Source organism: Drosophila guanche, unplaced genomic scaffold, assembly GCF_900245975.1.
Source record: "Drosophila guanche unplaced genomic scaffold, DGUA_6, whole genome shotgun sequence".
Classification (NCBI taxonomy): domain Eukaryota; kingdom Metazoa; phylum Arthropoda; class Insecta; order Diptera; family Drosophilidae; genus Drosophila; species Drosophila guanche.
Window position 1 is genome coordinate 1,614,840 of NW_022995743.1, and position 16,518 is coordinate 1,631,357.

At 44.9% G+C, this 16,518-nt stretch overlaps 1 protein-coding gene across 7 annotated transcripts in view; it reads right to left on the minus strand.

Annotated features, from left to right (window-relative positions):
* The window catches only part of LOC117587415 (nephrin), a 57,903-nt gene extending 48,363 nt beyond the window's left edge, over positions 1-9,540 (minus strand). For 2 of the 7 annotated variants that reach the window (XM_034278088.1, XM_034278078.1), the window contains exons 1-3: positions 9,116-9,539; positions 3,564-3,902; positions 1,375-1,395 (exon numbers count right to left, since the gene is read on the minus strand). In XM_034278088.1, coding sequence (XP_034133979.1) covers positions 1,375-1,395; positions 3,564-3,708 — 166 coding nt within the window. In that variant the 5' untranslated portion in view covers positions 3,709-3,902; positions 9,116-9,539. Of the gene's footprint in view, positions 1-1,374; positions 1,396-3,563; positions 3,903-9,115 lie in introns of all 7 variants that reach the window. The other 5 variants (XM_034278113.1, XM_034278096.1, XM_034278139.1 and 2 more) reach the window with 4 other exon arrangements.
* Between the last annotated feature and the right edge of the window lie 6,978 nt (positions 9,541-16,518).

Consider the following 16,518-nt stretch of genomic DNA (forward strand, 5'->3'; position numbering starts at 1 on the left):
CAGCCAAAAACCCACCATGGAAGCAGCTTAACCTGCAAGCCAAAAACAATTCCCGCAGCACTCACTCTCACTCGCTGAACTGTCGAGTGTAATGAGTGCAAATAAATTTCAAGTAGGCTTACAATTTTCCACTTTTCTGACCCAGCGCCGCTCTCCTTTTGGCTCCTTAATATTCAATGTAACCGCAGAAATTCATATACAAAAATAACACGAGCGTTAAGAGGGGCAAAAAGTGCCATGAATAAAGGAGATGGCAGATAGCCAGTGAGAATGGAGAGTGGGAAAAGTACACAAATAGAGGGAGAGCAGAGAGCAGAGAGCAGGCGGCTACACAGCGAGAAAGCAAACGCAATTGAAATGAATTTGTATTTAACATTTTGCGGTTGGCCCCCCCAGTTTTTCGTCTGTTGTTTTTGCACAGGAAAAAATGTACAAAAACATAGTAGAAAAATCACAAGGACTGATGGCGCTCGCTTGCTCTGCCTTTTTGTGACGCACTCGAGGGCCCACGATGATAAATGTCCCATCTGCAAAGCCATGAAATGAATGAAGTATGGCCACGCATTTTCTATACTTCCCCCCCTCCCTAAGGCAAACACAGCAGAGCAGCAGAAAGAAAAGCCACCAAAAATGGGTCGAAAACGGGGGCCAAAAAGTCACACAGCAAATGGAGTGAGCCATCCGCTGGTTTCCTGTGCCTTTGAAGAAGAAAACAGAAGTAGGCTACTCCATGTCAGGCAGAGGACAGGGGACAGCGAAAGTAGATACCCAAAGAAAAGCCAAAGAAAAGGCAAGGAAAATCTTGAAAAACTCAACGACCGGGGAGCGGTCGTCATTCACTGCTTGTCATTCAACGCGCTGTCAGGGGCGGCTGCATTGGGATTTTTCAAACCATTTTCGAGAGCCAAAATCGAGGCGAAAGTTTTTACTGGACAACAGGACACAGACACACACACACACACACATGCACACAGACATGCGATACATGATACACTCACACACATAAATATAAGGACATGCGACAGCAAAGACTCGAGACTGGAGGCTGGCGGCGACTTTTGACCAGGCCGAAACTTGTTTTGGCTGTTTTTTCCGTTATGCTTTTGTTTGGTTTTTTCCCTTCAAGTTGAGATGCTTGACTTTGGCTTTTGCTCAGCTCCCATCCGATCCCATTCCCTGGCCCGTTACTAAGCCGATTCGATTCGCTTCGATTCGTGCGTGTGTGGCGCGGAGGCGTGTCGTACGCCCCCTTTTGGACTGGTCAATTTGGTGTGCAAATTGTTTGGGTTGTCCCACTGCTCAAACACCAATAATATGTTGATAATCTGGCTAAAAATAGGCTCTAAAAAGAGAAGAATTCGGTCAACGACTTACCAGCCAAAAGCAAAAGTAAAGCTGCAAGAAAATTAAGAGAAATAAACAAACATTAAAGAAAGGAAATTAAAGTTCAATTAATGTTAAATTAAGTTGTAAAACATATAAAAATATTAAAGAAGGAAATCAAAATGAAAGTAATGAACAATTTATGGAAATTTAATGCAAAATAAAATGCCAAAACAATTATATTTGATGCACACAAAAAGTTGAATTAAATTGTAAATTTTCTCTGTAAAATATACAAAAAAACTATGAAATTTGAGCATAAAGAAGTGTGTTTAAATTTCGACAAGGAATTGAATGCCCCAAGAGCCCACTTCTACCCTGATCCCGCTCAAACAATAAAGTAAAGCTCTCTGAAGTATTGAATAAGAAATAAATAATTGAGTCAGTGCATTGAAGTGTCTACATTTACATCTTATCCCTTTCGAGACTCAACTTAGTTAGCAGGCAAACCAATTGCTTTTGCCTAAAGCAACTCCGATTCCAACTCAAAGACTGCAGACTGTGGGGCCCACGCTGTGGGCTCACTGCCTGCTGGTGCATGAGATCCAACAGATCTGGCGGTAAATCTGGCGTTAAATCCCTTTGGGAAACTTGAGATATGGACAGCCGAATCGGAGTTTACACTGGCCTCAAACTTAACTCATCAGATTTTGCCTCTAAATAAGCATTTATAAGGCTGCTGCTGGAAAACTTTGCCCTGCGAATGCGAATGCGAGTGTGCCGCTGCCTCTGCCTCTGCCTGTATGTGGCAGCAGCGGCAAGCCAAACATAATTCCAAAGTTTTTGGCCAAAATGTTGAGTAGGTTGTTTTCATAGAAATGCGATAAATACTTTTCGAAGCCAGTACACAAGCCTCTGAGCAGAGGGAGCAGAAGCAGCAGCAGCAGCAGCAGCAGCAGCAGCAGCAGTGGCAGAGTTCCAAAGGAAGTGGTCCAGCAGCGGTGGACTCGCAACTCCTTCTGCTCCACGCTCCACAGCGGGAGCTGCAAAAGTTGCCTTGGGAAAACATGAAAATGCCAAAGTGAAAAGTTTCTGATGGCGAAACAACGAAATTCAATTGAAAACATATAAAATCTAAATTTATGAAGTCCCTTCCAGCTTGAGAAACACGCTCCCCCCCCTCCACTCCCCTCCGCTACCCACGCTGTGGCCAAACTTTGACTGCAGAGTGAAACAATATGGAACCCCCGCTTGGCCGCAGGCGTTGGACCGCTGCATTGGCCTGGTCCTTACGTTCCACCGTGCACAGATTGCTCATACGCACTGTTAATTGAGACGGATACATACAGGCAGAGAGCAGAGCAGAGCAGAGCAGAGCAGAGTGGAATGTTCTCTGGATTACCGCAGCTTGAAGCCCGGCTAATGCACTCCACTTCTGCGCTCATTGTTGGCCATCTTCTGGGCCAACTTTTTTGGTTACTTTTGCAAAAGTTTTGCTGCCTCTTTTTTCTCGTACTTGAACTCTGGCCTGGGCTCTTCGAGCGCTTATTTATTAGCCGATATTTATTATTTGATGGCCAGCAAAAAAAGTTTTCTCTGACCAGCCTCGAGGCAGCAGCGACAGCAGCGACAGCAGCTCTGCCTCAGTCGCAGTTGCTGCTGCCATTGAAAACGTAATCGAAATCGAACTTCGAATCCATAACAATTTTCGGCATAATTTCCGCACGCATAAAACCCTGAAAATTCCATTTACTTGGATAATGCAACGACAAAAGGAACGCAGCAGCAGCAGCAGCAGCAGCAGCAGCAGCAGCGTCGCTTTGTCGATCCACGCAACCCAATTTCTTTACACACAATAAAGTTTATGTTGATTGAATAAAAGTTGCGTCAGGGGCACACACACACACACACACTCATGCCACACGGCCTTAATGGCAGGCAAACTTTTCACTTTAAATTAAATTACAGCGCAAAAGAGAGAAAGAGAGAGAGAGATGGGAATGGGAGTGTAAAGAACTGCTCAAAGTGAATGGGTTGGGTTTGGGTCTTGGGCTGAGGTGTGGTCTGGCAGCAGCAGCAGCAGCAGCAGCCGCCAGGCACAATCAGTTTATGTGTAAAAGCTAACGAAATCAGTGGCATGTCTATAACAATATGAAAGCAACGCTCAAATCGACCTGGAAACAGGCACACACAGAGACACTCATACTCGGTGGTACCTGCAGTTGGGGGGTTTTACTTACCATTCTCCTCCTCAATGTTGCGTGTCATGGTCGTGGAGGAGCTGACACGAACACGTGTTGCTCCAGCCGCTCGACCATTTAGCGTGGACAGCACGAGGCACACCAGCAGCAGGCAGCAGCAATAGTACAACGAGGCCCGGCCCATGATGGCCCCTCTGCGCTCTCACGATGTCTGTGTGCCGCTTCTCTAGGTTTTTGCAATCTGCAAACGGATGGCAGTGGCTGCTCTGACGCTTCGTTGGTGCAGGTGCGGGCTCTGCAGTTCCTTTTGTGTGGCAAAAACTCCTTTGCTACACTTTTCGCTGCACGAGCAACATATTACAATTTATTTCAGCCCAGCTGTGAAAGAGAAATACGGTCAGAACAGAGCGAGATACAAAGAGAGAGAGAGAGAGGGGTAGAGGGATAGAGGGATAGAGGGATAGAGACAAATGCAACATTTGTTGACATGTCAATAAATAAAGTAAAACAAAATGCAAACACAAACCAACAAGCCAAAAATAAAACGAGCATTTTCATTCCATTTTTGGCAGATAATTGCAGTTTTACTGTCGCTGTCGTTGCTGCTGCTCGGCGGTGTGGTGTGCGGGGAGGAGCGGGGGGTGTAAAATTCTATTGTGCGAAATTTATTTAATTGCCTTTATATTCGGTTTTTCGGCAAATTTGTAAGCAAACGCATTGCACTTTTAGTGCCACAGCCAGCCAGAGACAAAATGTAATTTATGTGATTTTTGCACAACTTTTATTGGGTTAATTTGTTTGTTTTCACTCATGAATTTATGGCAATTGTAAATGCGCGTTATTTATGCGTATAAAATGTTTAATTTATGTTGTACTTTGCAAATCCAATTACGAATCCAAATGCAAATGCCCAAACGATTGTCCAAAACGTCTCCCTTTTTGGTTTGTTTCAAATCGGTTGATTGGCTAACAGTTGGGCGCGGATTTATTTTGTTTAAGATAATTGATATTAACATAAAGTATTGTCATAGTTAACGTAGCGGAGATGGGCATAGTTTTTGTTTGGAACATTTCTACAAAGAGTTTAGAGTTGAGGCTGTCAGAGTTCAGGGCTTTATGTGAGCTGTTGCTTAAATTGAACAAAAATAAGCAGCCAGCACACACACACATGAGTAAATGTCGCCGAAAAACCTAATTAAGGAACTTCTGGCGGGGCGTCTCACATTTTGACAGCTACAAATCAGAGGCCATTTCCGCGCACAGGCAGCGTCACGTACTCCTACACGTGCACACCTTAATATTTTAAAACATATTCCAGGGGGTTGCTCTTCTTTTAATTAAAGATTATTTATAACATCCACTAAGCGGAAAGCAGTGAGAAATCGGCATTTGGAATGCCGCCTGCGTACATATTTTGGTTATAATTTATGTGGCCCCATATAAATGACTAACAACTGGCAGGACAAGAACGATGGGAAGCTGGCAGATGCCAGGCTGCAGCAGCAGCAGCAGCAGCAGCAGCAGCAGCAGGCCGTGGCAAAGTATCCTACGCTCGCGCGCGCGTGTAGATCTTTAAAGAGCGAGGCAGGAGGCAGGAGGCATGCGGCCCAGAGGAACGTGCCACCATCAGAGTTCAATATGACGAGGTCGACGCTGACTGACGATGATGGCAACCCAGAAATGGCCATGGAAATGGATGTAGAAATGGGTCGTAGTCGGGGCCCTAACGAGTGCGAACTTCTCTCTCTGTTTTTGGATGGATTTTGTGTTGCTTTTTTCTTGTCTTTCCCATCTGCTGGCGTCTGCTTTCACTTTTATGTAGCGAAGCCAAAGAAAAACTCAATAAACGATAAACAGGAAAACGGAAATCGGAAACTGTTTCTAGACTACGACAAGGACGACTACACTGGCAGTGGCAGGCAGGCAGGCAGGCAGGCATCGACTGGCTTTTATGATATATTGACTTGCTCCTGGGCGCCCTCTGCACCACTCTTTATCGTTGGACTCATCGCTGCTAGCCACCGCACTACTAATTTTATTTCGTGCAAGTTTTTCGTGTGTGTTTTACATTTATTTTTGTGTAGATTTTTGTGTATAGATTTTTATATTGGTGAGCCACAGTCGTAAATATGAAATTGTGGCACAGGTCATGCACCCACGACCGATCCAGAGTGCCTCTCGGCACTTAATCATATTTTTCGACTCTCTCTCTCTCTCTCACCTGGTGTCGAGTGTCGATTGTCGTTAATAAATTGACTGGCCCAATGGTTCTGCCATTGCCAATAAACCAAAGCGGAGTGCCGAAAATGGAAACGTGAAACGCTTTTTTGCCAAATAAAAATAACAAAATTCAATTTCAATGAAACAAAAGCCCAAAAAAATATATTCACCAGTGCAAATATTTCGATCTAATCTAGAAATATATGCGAAAAATATTTGCAAATATATATAGAGTGCATGTGTGTGTGTGTGTGTGTGTGTGTGTGTCCATAATTGAATCACGGCGCAATGGTGAAAGCTTGATTGAAAAATATGCGAAATAAATGTGTGAAAGAGTTTCTCGATTAAATGCGAACATTTCGTGTGCACCTTCATTGCTGGTTTAAGCTCTTGGAAAATGGAAACAATTTTGAAGCACTCGAATCTGCTCTTGAATCATCAACATAAATGCCATCAACTGATAACACAATCATTGTTGAACTTTTAGTTTTGGCAACCATTGGATTGTATTGGATTGGATTGGATTGGATTGAATTGGCGTCTCGATTCCCGTGAGGGCATCTTTAATGCGTCCGCCACACACACATACAGCGAAAATGCATTTACTTTGCTGCCAAAACTTTTGCGCAAATCAGTTTAGAGTCGGGCAAAAAAAGGAAAATGTGCAGCCAATAAAATGTGACACACATTAGCTAATGCCAGCCCAGAGCAGACCCGACCCGACCCGACCCTGCGTATACGTAACCCACTGGCTGCCACACATTGTGCCAGTTTTTGCCATTGAGGCATGCAACCAGCACGACGACGACGATCGGCATCTGCACTTCAATTTACAAATTTACAAACTTGCAAACTCAGCAAAATATCTGTCAGTGTGTGTGTGTGTGTGTGTGTGTGGCATGTTTTCCGGCTGCAGCTGCTGCTGCAAAGTGTGTCGACTCTTTTCCATTTCCGACATGCAAGCTTCCCTTCGCCTTGCTGGTCCTCGTCGTAATGTAATGAAGTGAAGTGTGTGTGTTTGCATTAAAATGCAATTTGAAGTGCAAAGAGTTACAATATTATTATGGCATATTATGGGCATGTCGAAGGGCGATGCACGGGCAGGCCAAGTCCTTGAGGGATTCAGAGCAGAGGTAACACACTCCTGCCACACCTGCTGCTGCCTCCGCTTCTTGCTGCGGTTTATGGCCGCTAAGTGAGCCTATAAAAAACGGGCATGCATGGCTGGATGTTCAAGTACATTTTTATGCATACTAAAAAAATACTGCCACAGGGGTAGACCCACAGAGGAAGAGTGGAAGTGAATGTGGCCAGCAATCAGAGCGTTCCACACTTGGCGCCATCGTCAGCTTCAGCGTCAGCGTCAGCGTCCTGCCAGCTGTTGGATGCTAATTTTGTGTGGTGCATGGGGCACACTTGGCACTGCTTTAAGGGTTCATCATGCCACTTGCATGTGACACAACGCTTAACACTCTTATCACTCGACAGCAGACTGCTGCTGGGCATGACCTTTGCACACTCTAAAACACTCACACAAATGCTTTATGTTGCACACTTGTTTGTTGCCCCCAAATGGTTTAGTTTACTTGCTGCAGTATATCGCATTTCGTTGCTAAATTGCTTTTGTTTGAGTTTTTTATAGTTCTTTATAGTTTTTGTAATTGTTTTCGAATTTCATAATTAATTAAAGCAACAAAATGCCTGCAGCGGAGCATGCTGGGAAATTAATTTGCTGGGAAATTGCACAAATAAAGAGCTTAAATGGAGCGCTTAACGAATCATTTCCTATGCACTGTGGAACATGTACACAATTATGCTAAACTGTTGAATGTTGTTGCCCTAGGGCTGGGATTCAATGCAATTTCTGTACGGAATTAATGTATTTCACGGCTTAAGCGAACAGAGAAGTTGGTTTTGCTTCGAATAATCCTTAATTAAAATTAATATTAAATCAAATACAAGAAATGTTAGCCACTTTTTCAGCGTACTATAACAGTCGCAAGACTCTATTTTTGTACAGGAAATCCATGTGCATATCTACCATGGAATTACTCAATACTTTCCCTGACCTTGTGCTCTAGTTTCTCTCCACTTAAATCGCCTGCCCAGCCAACAACAAGCACTTATCCGAATTTGTAGAGGAGCGCACACACAATTTCTCGAGCATAACAACAATTTCCCCCTTGAATTTGACTCGAATATCAAATAAATTTCCATTCAATTTGCATTCCTAATCTGATTATTCATCTCGCATTCATTCGCATTCACAGATTTTGCACCTCCTGTTGATGGCAGACAATTGTAGTTGGGCCCCCCCCTGACCCACCACTTCATCTTAATCAGTTCCAATGTCCGACCGCCTGCAGCTCAAGAGCATTCTCCAGCAGAAGTGGCAGCCTTCTCGAGTGGCAGAGGGACGGACGGACAGACGGACGGACGGACAGTGTGTAATGAAATTACACGCACACTTCAGCAATTTAGCAATTTAAACAAATGTATATTCTCCTCGACAGATAGAGGAGAGAGAGGGAGCTGGTGGTTGGGTGTTGAGTGGATGTTGGGTTGGGTAACATTTCCCATTAGTTGATAGTTCGTATTTCATTCTAACAGTGCCACTGCCTCCCTGCTCAGCTCCCCCCTAGACGTCAGGGTGCAAGCAATTTTGCACTTATGTGTGGCATGGCATGAAATATGATGGCATTTGCCACACACAGCACAGGCGAGGCAGCAACCGTAGAAAATAATACAAAATACCAACCCAAAATGCCCAGCAATAGCAAATGTTTTTGTGCAATTTCCATGAGCAGAAGCAACGAAAAAAAAACCCAAAAAATTCTAGACTGGGTCTTGTGAGCCAAACGAGTGGATACCCTGCAGCAGGCTAAATATTTATTCTCTAGAATATCTTTTGCACATCTACTTTAAATCATAGCACCTGCACCATGCCGCACCCCTTTGCCAGACACCAAGCAGTGCATAAAAAGCGCAGCTGGGCATAGAAATCGCTTCAACTGCTTTACCGGCACATACACACACACACACAGAGAGAGAGAGAGAGAACGAATCCACACCCACACACCAGGAATCCAGCAACAACGCAGAGTAATCCAAGCGACGCCATTCACAGATTTCGTGCGCTTTTCAATCGCCGCTGAACGAGCGACCGTCAGTGCCGCAGCTGGAAAATTGACTTTCATTGAAGGCAGAGACGACGCTTTTTGCCGTTTTGTAGTCTGTTGTCCGGGGGATCATCGCAGTGGGGGATCTTGAATGCTTTGATTTGCGCAATTTTGGATACTCTATGAGGCAGCAACAATGACAGCGACAGCAAATTGCAAAATAACAACAAAACACGAAGAATTTACGCTTACATTGCAATAACAATTTGTGTGTGGGCTGCTGCTGCTGCTACAGCGACAACGATGACACTGACGCGACTAAAAACGCACTTGAAACGCACTGGAAACGCACGCGTTTCTGTTTTAGGGATTTTCTGTGGGTTCTCCGTTCGTTTTTTTTTCACATTTTCCCACGAATTGTACCGATCGAATCAATCAATTTGAAAAGGCTTTTGATTTGTACAGATTTTTGTGGGGGGGGGGGAGATCTTTCTTTTCTTTGCAAAAATGATTGCCACACCACGGCCACACACGCACGCAGCTAACCCGCGACAAATTCGCGTACAAAACGCTGATAAGGAATTCCCGTTAGTTCCGACCGTACCCGCGGGATCGCAAACTCTCACTGAAACGACTTTTATGGTACACACTGTGACACGGACGGGAGCCGAGAGCCGAGAGCCGAGCATCAAAGCAGCACCCAAGCACGGATGCTGATGCTGTGCTGTGCTGTGCCTGCCAGCCCCGAGTGCCCCAAAAGCCGAGCCACACGCTCGTCGCCAATGAGTGAGACGAGACGAGACGTAACCGAGGGCATACATGGCACGATGCGGTGCCAAAACACGACACAATGAGGCTGAGGCGGCTGCTGGGGATAACAGAGCGCTGTTAAAAGTTTAGCAAGCTGCCACCAGAAGCTGTGTTTTTTTATAGCAAGCTTTTGGGCTTGGGTTTCCGGTTAAATGTGGCAAGCTGAGGGTTGGTGCTGCAGGTGCATCATCCCAGGGATCTCCTCTACAAAGTTTGATCCAAAGTCTCTAGGGATTGCGAATTATAAATGAACTGCAGTTCGATTTATGGCAAATTTCTAATCTTGTTTACATTTCAAATTGGCCTGCGGCATTCCGGCACTCTCTCTCGCACTCTCTGGGCTCTGTCTCTCTCTCTCTCGGCTGCTGCTCTCGGCTTTTGGGAGAGCGCAAAAATCTCTAACAAGCGCTCTCGCGATGCTCTCGCTCTCTCTCCTGCGCAGCTTGTGCTAAAACTCAGCTGTTTTCTGGGTGTACTAAAAGTTGCAACTGCTTTTGGATGCCTGGACCTGACACAATTTATTACTTGAGCGTGAAGTTTGAGCGCCATGAAGATTAATTCTATTTATATTTGGGTTATTTACGTTGCAGGGAATGTGCATTAATTATAGACATAACTGCTAGTGTTTCTATGATAAATATTTGACCAAATAACACCCAAATCTAGCTTATATCCGCCAGCAATTTGCCGCTAATATTACTCCATAAATAACCCCGCATCATGCCCCCTAACATCCCTTTTCCTGATGGCACATCAATCAAAAACCCACCTGTTGCAGGGCGCAGCCATCAATCAATGCAGGTGCAACCCATGCCAGGGGAGAGAGAAACAAAGCAAAAAAGACTGCAGAATGCTGACTAAGCATAGCCCAATCTTTAGCCCTTAAATTTCAACTACAAATTGTTAATCTAACAAATAAATTGTTATGCAGATTAACATAGAGATTAACAGACAGACACACGAGCATCCACCACTCTCTACATTCATTTCTCTTAATCGCCTGACGCGCTCTTTGCAAAGAGAGTCAAAATCCTTTAGCCAAAATCCTGCCAAAAAGTGTGCCAAAATAATCTCTGAAAACTGAGAGCTTTTTTATGGCTGTGGCCTGGCAAAGGCTGCTGTTAACTGTGGCCACACGTAGAACTAGGCCAAATCGAGAGTCTGCCTTGCCAACCGCTTGCCCCATGCCACACAGTATCTCATATTCACTTCTGCTGCTGCTGCTGCTGCTGCTGCTGACCCTCGGTTAAAGTCAGTTTCCACTTGCACAAGTGTTGGTCAACTGTTTTTTATCAGCTCGTAAACATGGCAGTACAAGTTCATTTTGGTGTTGAAAGCCGTGTACTTTTGCCCCACCCCCTCCCTCCCTGGCATGTGGCATGGGCAGCTGTAAAATGAACTCCGCACACTCCCGTGGCCGCTGACATTTTTAATAGCAAACACAACACGCAACGACTTTAGCACATGAAATAATGCCCCTCCAAGCACTAAGTAGTCGGAGTGGGTTCGAGGCGAGGAACAGGAACAGATGAATGCACCATGGGCGGAATACTTGCAGCAGAGCGAACTGAGGAAAGGTTTCCTTGTGGCCAGAATACCATAAATGTCAGAGAAAACCAAAGAAATTCTCACAGAATGAATATCAAAACAGATCAAATCTGCCACAAAGATGATCAAAACTAATGCAATCAAGGCTTAAGAGGTTTTCTCTTAAGAATCTTGCACGAAGTCTGCACTTTCTGCTTATCTTTTGAGTGCCCTGGAGCAAATTTCTTCCACGGTTCAATGCTGCGCCTTCACATGCTCCAGCTCTGGGCTGCCCGTTATTGTTGTTGCTTGTTTGTTGTAATGAAAGTGTTTTTTATGAAGTGCCCGCATCCTCGCACAACGCACAACGCACACGCAGCAACATGCGTGTCCTGATCCTGTCCCGTCCGCCAGCTACAGCTGCAGCTTCTAGTGCTGGTCGGTCCTGCTGCTCCTTGTCTGCTGCTCGTTGTAGCCAGTGAAATATGACAAAAAGTATGCTCTACAGTTTCGCCATTTCCGCCACTGACTGTTGTTGTTGTTGTTAGCGCTTTAATGGCGAAATAGAAAAGAAAGTCAATGCCGAGGAGTCGCCTGTGCTTGTTAGTGTATCCAACACTCGCATGTGTGTGCGTGCCTGTGTGGGTGTCTGCAATAGCAATAAAAATATATTTCACAAACTGCTGGTCTCCGTTCACCCCCTCTGCGAACGAACCCTTTTGTGTGTGGCATGGCGCTTGGATTTTTTTTGTACGCTACCAACCAACCCTCCCCCCCCTCGGTTAGCCCTCTAACATTCACGCTGGCTATTGTGTGTGGCAAAGGCAGAGGCATGCAAAACAAGTTGGCTACAACAAATTATTGGAGAACCCCAGAAGTTTTCACTTCTCCTCAACTCTCTCGCATGAGCAAAAAATATGACAATAAAAAAAGTACCACATTGAGATGTTTAAGTGGCGACTAAAATATATCCTCTGCTAGAGCAGTTCTTTTCCATCTCCAATATGTGGAAAGGCACACAAATTCCTCTCAAAATACAGTGAATGATAAAGTATTTTTTCGCTTTAGAAAATTACAGAAATTGTTCTCAAACTACAGTGAGGGAAAAGACTCTTTTGTGGCTTTGAAAAATGTTCAAAAAATTACCCAAGAAATTGCATAAATTGCTCAAGAGTAACAGAAGAATCTGCCACTCAAAATACTTCATCTACGAGACCATTCTATTCGACCAACAATCATTTATTCCACTATCAAATCACTACAATGACATCCAAAAGCTGCATCTATGGCTGATAGTTAAACCTCTCCATAGGTACGAGCACACCCTTTATCTCCACAAAATACCCTTTGAAACAAAACCCGTGGAAGCGAGTAAAAATATCGTATAAAAGAAAGGAAAAAATACAAAACTTGCTCCAAAAACTTCAGCGAAAGCCAACAACAAGCATATAAAATGTGTTTTTTTTTTTTTTTGCTGGTCGCAGTTTTGCGACTGTGATTCGTATCTAAAGGATATGCCAGCGCACTTATACTTACGTCTGTATGTGTGTATGTGTGTTTGTGCATATGTATCTGTAACTGTAACTGTATCTGTATCTGTGGCTGCTGGAGTTATGACACTAAAATACATTTTGCTTAACGCGCTTGAATCGGTTCTGGAACTGGGTTCCCTTTCCCCTATACTCTGCCACTCTTGACTCGACTCTGGTGACTGGATTTTCATTCGAGAACTCAAAGTGGCGGAGAGGAGTGTGTGTGGTGGGGCGGAAGGGTAGGGGAGTGGTGTTTGTGGTGGGAAGGGTGGTAGATCTTGTTGTGTTTCACAGCCATAACGATTTTCTTTTCAATTTGGCTTTAGTGCGTATTTTGTTCTAATTTTATTGCACGTATTAAAATATTCTTTTGGCCCCCTGCAGCAGCAGCTTTCATTCGCCTGCCCCCACCGTTTTCGAGGATCCTGTTAACACACAATTTTGTGTAGCACACACAGTCACTCCCAAATGTATACGCCCATAAATAGCAATAGGTTTTGGGGTTTGGTTCGTGGGGCTATGGCTATTCCAATTTTGAAGTTCTGGTCGCATGATAATATATTTTTTATGTTATTTATGGCTGTCCCCCTGACTTTTGCTTAGCTGGCAGGCGATTTATATTTTTCGGCCAACTCTCCTGCCCCTCTTCTGCCTTTGTTTTAGTTTTTGCCCTTCCTCCACAACCCCCCCACACTCCACACCCTCTTGCATTTTTACGACCATTGTTGCTGGGGCATCGTTTTGTGGCTGTTTATTGTTTTGCGATATAGGAATAGATCCAGCATTGAATCCCAATCCCTGCCATGTTTGTCCATTGAATGCGGTTGTCATTCTGTTGTTGTCGTAGCTGTTCCCTTTTTTTCTTATTTTATACATACGCCGGGGAATTATGCAGATTTTGTGTGTGCCATTGGAATGGCTTTCAAATATTTGCAATGCATAAAATACTTTCGAGTACATGCAGCGAGGATTTTCATTATGATCCACTTTTTATTCACATTTAATGCAATTCTAAAAAACATATAAAAAAATATATGCTGCAGTCTCCGCCATGCCCTTCCCGCTTCAGTGAAAACGGAGAGCAATGCAAACAATGGAAGCGAATTGGCAGCGGCGGAGGAGTGGAAAATTATTTTTGGAATTTCCTCAAAATGTGGGCCAAAAATGTTTGTCTGCCACTTTGCCGGGATACTTGAAGCGGGAAGGAGTGGCACTGTGGAGGCAGGAACGGACTGTTGCTGGCAATTAAAATAACGCCTTTTTTTTTGTTTTTTTTTTTCGGGCCTTAACTCTTCAGTTTAAGACTTTGCCGAAATGTAACTCAATTTGTCTGTCCCTCTGTCTGCCTCTGTGTGTGTGTGTGTGTGTGTAACAATCTGCAATCTGGGAATTAGTTGCGTTAAGTCGTAAAAATGTGCAAGCCGAAACCAGTTCAAGTGCAATGCCCGCTCCGTTCCAGAGACATTTGTTTAAGCAAATATTGCAAATGTGTGAGTGCTGCCTTGGAGTGCGTGCTGCTTGCTGCACTTCTGCCATTCAGTTAATTATTGAGCCACTATCACGTACGTGCCCCTTTCTCCATGTGTATGCGGCTGTTGTAGCTGTTTGCTTGTGTCTGGGCTCTGGGCTCTGGGCTTTGGGTTTAACTTAATTAGTGCTGCGATGCGCTGCATTTTGTGGTCTCCATTTAACGCAGCACGAGGCCGTCGAAGGCACCCACCACCAGTGCCGCAAAACCCAGCAGAACTGAGGCAAACCCAGCACAGAAATCCCATGCCCCGAATCGTGCAAGTTCCAGTCCCAGTGCCCAGAATCCCAGAACCACACCGTCAGATTGCCGCCAGCAGTTCGCCTGAGGGGAGGGCGGGCATTGCTTTGGGTCAGGGCTGTCTCGTCTCTGACTGTGCCACTGCGTCGCTGTTACAGTGTCCATTCGGCAGTTCAAATTTAAAACTGCATGAAGCTATGTGCTGGCGGCGGAGGGAACGCCCTCTCTGTCTCTCCCTCGCTGATGTAGCCAAACATTTCACGCTGTTTATTTGTTTGTTACCCTGTGCAAAAGTAGCTGCAGAAGGGTTGTCTAGGCTTCAGATGTTTGTGCTTGCAATGACTTTAGAAAGTGGAGAACCTCAGGAAGTCGCCACTGCAATGTCAAGATAAATATTTCGATGCATTCCCAATCCCATTCCCATCTGTATTCAAGCTTCCCCTCTTCCATCTATCGCTCTCTTTTATCTCCCAATCTTTCCCTCAACCTCCACTGCCTTTTCCAGGGTATTTGCATCGTTTCTACTCAGCTTTGCTTAACCAATAGATTTTGTCTTTAGTTTTATTTTTGTGCTCTGCCCTTGTTGTTTCTATGCATTCTCTCTTTGTGTGTGTGCGTGTGTGTGTGTGTGTGTTGGGTTTGTGCTTCGTTTCGTGTGCTTGCATGTTGCACGTAATTTGCATTGTTGTTGCCTTTAATTGCTTAGTGTTAATTGCCGTAATTGCGGTAAACTAAACGCAGAGAGTGAGCACAAGAGTTCAGACTAAAGGCAAAGGCAAAGGCAAAAAAGAAGAGGGAGAGAAAGAGTAACTACGAACACGTAGACGTCGCTGCTGCTGCTGGCGTTGGTTTAATTAAGCTTTGGATGGGGTGAGCCGAGAGACAGAGACAGAACCTTGAAACCGATGCGCACCCGAGGTCACATTCCCCCTTGGCCAGGTAGGTGTCCGAGCAATGGGGTTTCGCTCTCTCGCTCTCTCGCTCTCTCTCTCTCGCTCTCACTCTCTCTATCTCTCCGTCTATCCATCTCCTTGGTGCGCCTTTTGCAGCTTTGTCAAACGATCGCCCTCCAATTTGGCTCAGGGCGAAGTGTCATTCAATATGCCTGCGAGTAACGTGGCAGCGTGGAGGGAGGGAGGGAAGGTGGCAATTGGAGGCGGATGGCGCTCGTTAAAGCCCATTAAAGGCTGAGTGCCGCAGCGACTTTAAAATGCCAGCGACGACCATGAGAGGAGACCACACCCACGCTCCAGCAGCCGTGCCACGGCCACGCTCTATTACTCATCGCTGACGAAGGATCCGAGCTCAAATGTCACTGGTGGCGGCCATAAATTCCGCCAGAAGCCAAAACCTGAAGGCCAATTATAGCACAAAATGTGCGAAATGCGTACCAAAGATATGGATATAAATATATGTAGAAATCCCTTAGATATTCGCAGACTTTTGCGGCATAAAAGTTCGTTCCCTTGACTTTTCGTGTGTGTGTCATGTTGGGCTTAGCGCTGGAACACACACCTTTACCTTTTGTGCCTGGCATTAATTAATTGGAAAGGGAGAGAGTAGCTTTTGGCTCTCCATTAATTAGTTGAGATACAGCAGGCCATAAATACCAAAAAGGCTAAGCTCTGAGGGAGCTCTGAAATGCCGCCACGAACTTAAACATTCTTCAACCTTCTTCTTGCGAGGCCTTTTTTCCCACTCGTTGACTTGTCACTGGGTTGTCCGTCCTCGGCAGTCGAAAAAAAAGCACACAAATTGAGCAAAGTTCATGCAAAATCTAATTGATTGGAAAATGATGTGACGTGGAGGCGGCAGAGGCAGTGGCCAAAAAGTATGTAAGTGGACAATGTGGACAATGTGGAATGTGGCGCCAGAGCACACCCAAAATGGCAATATAACAGGCAGCATCATCATTGACTCTAATGATTATGCATTAAGTTGCCATTAAAAAATTAACTTGATTACTCGTGACGTAAGCACGGCCACGGGCACTGGCGACATTCTCTAATGAATTGATA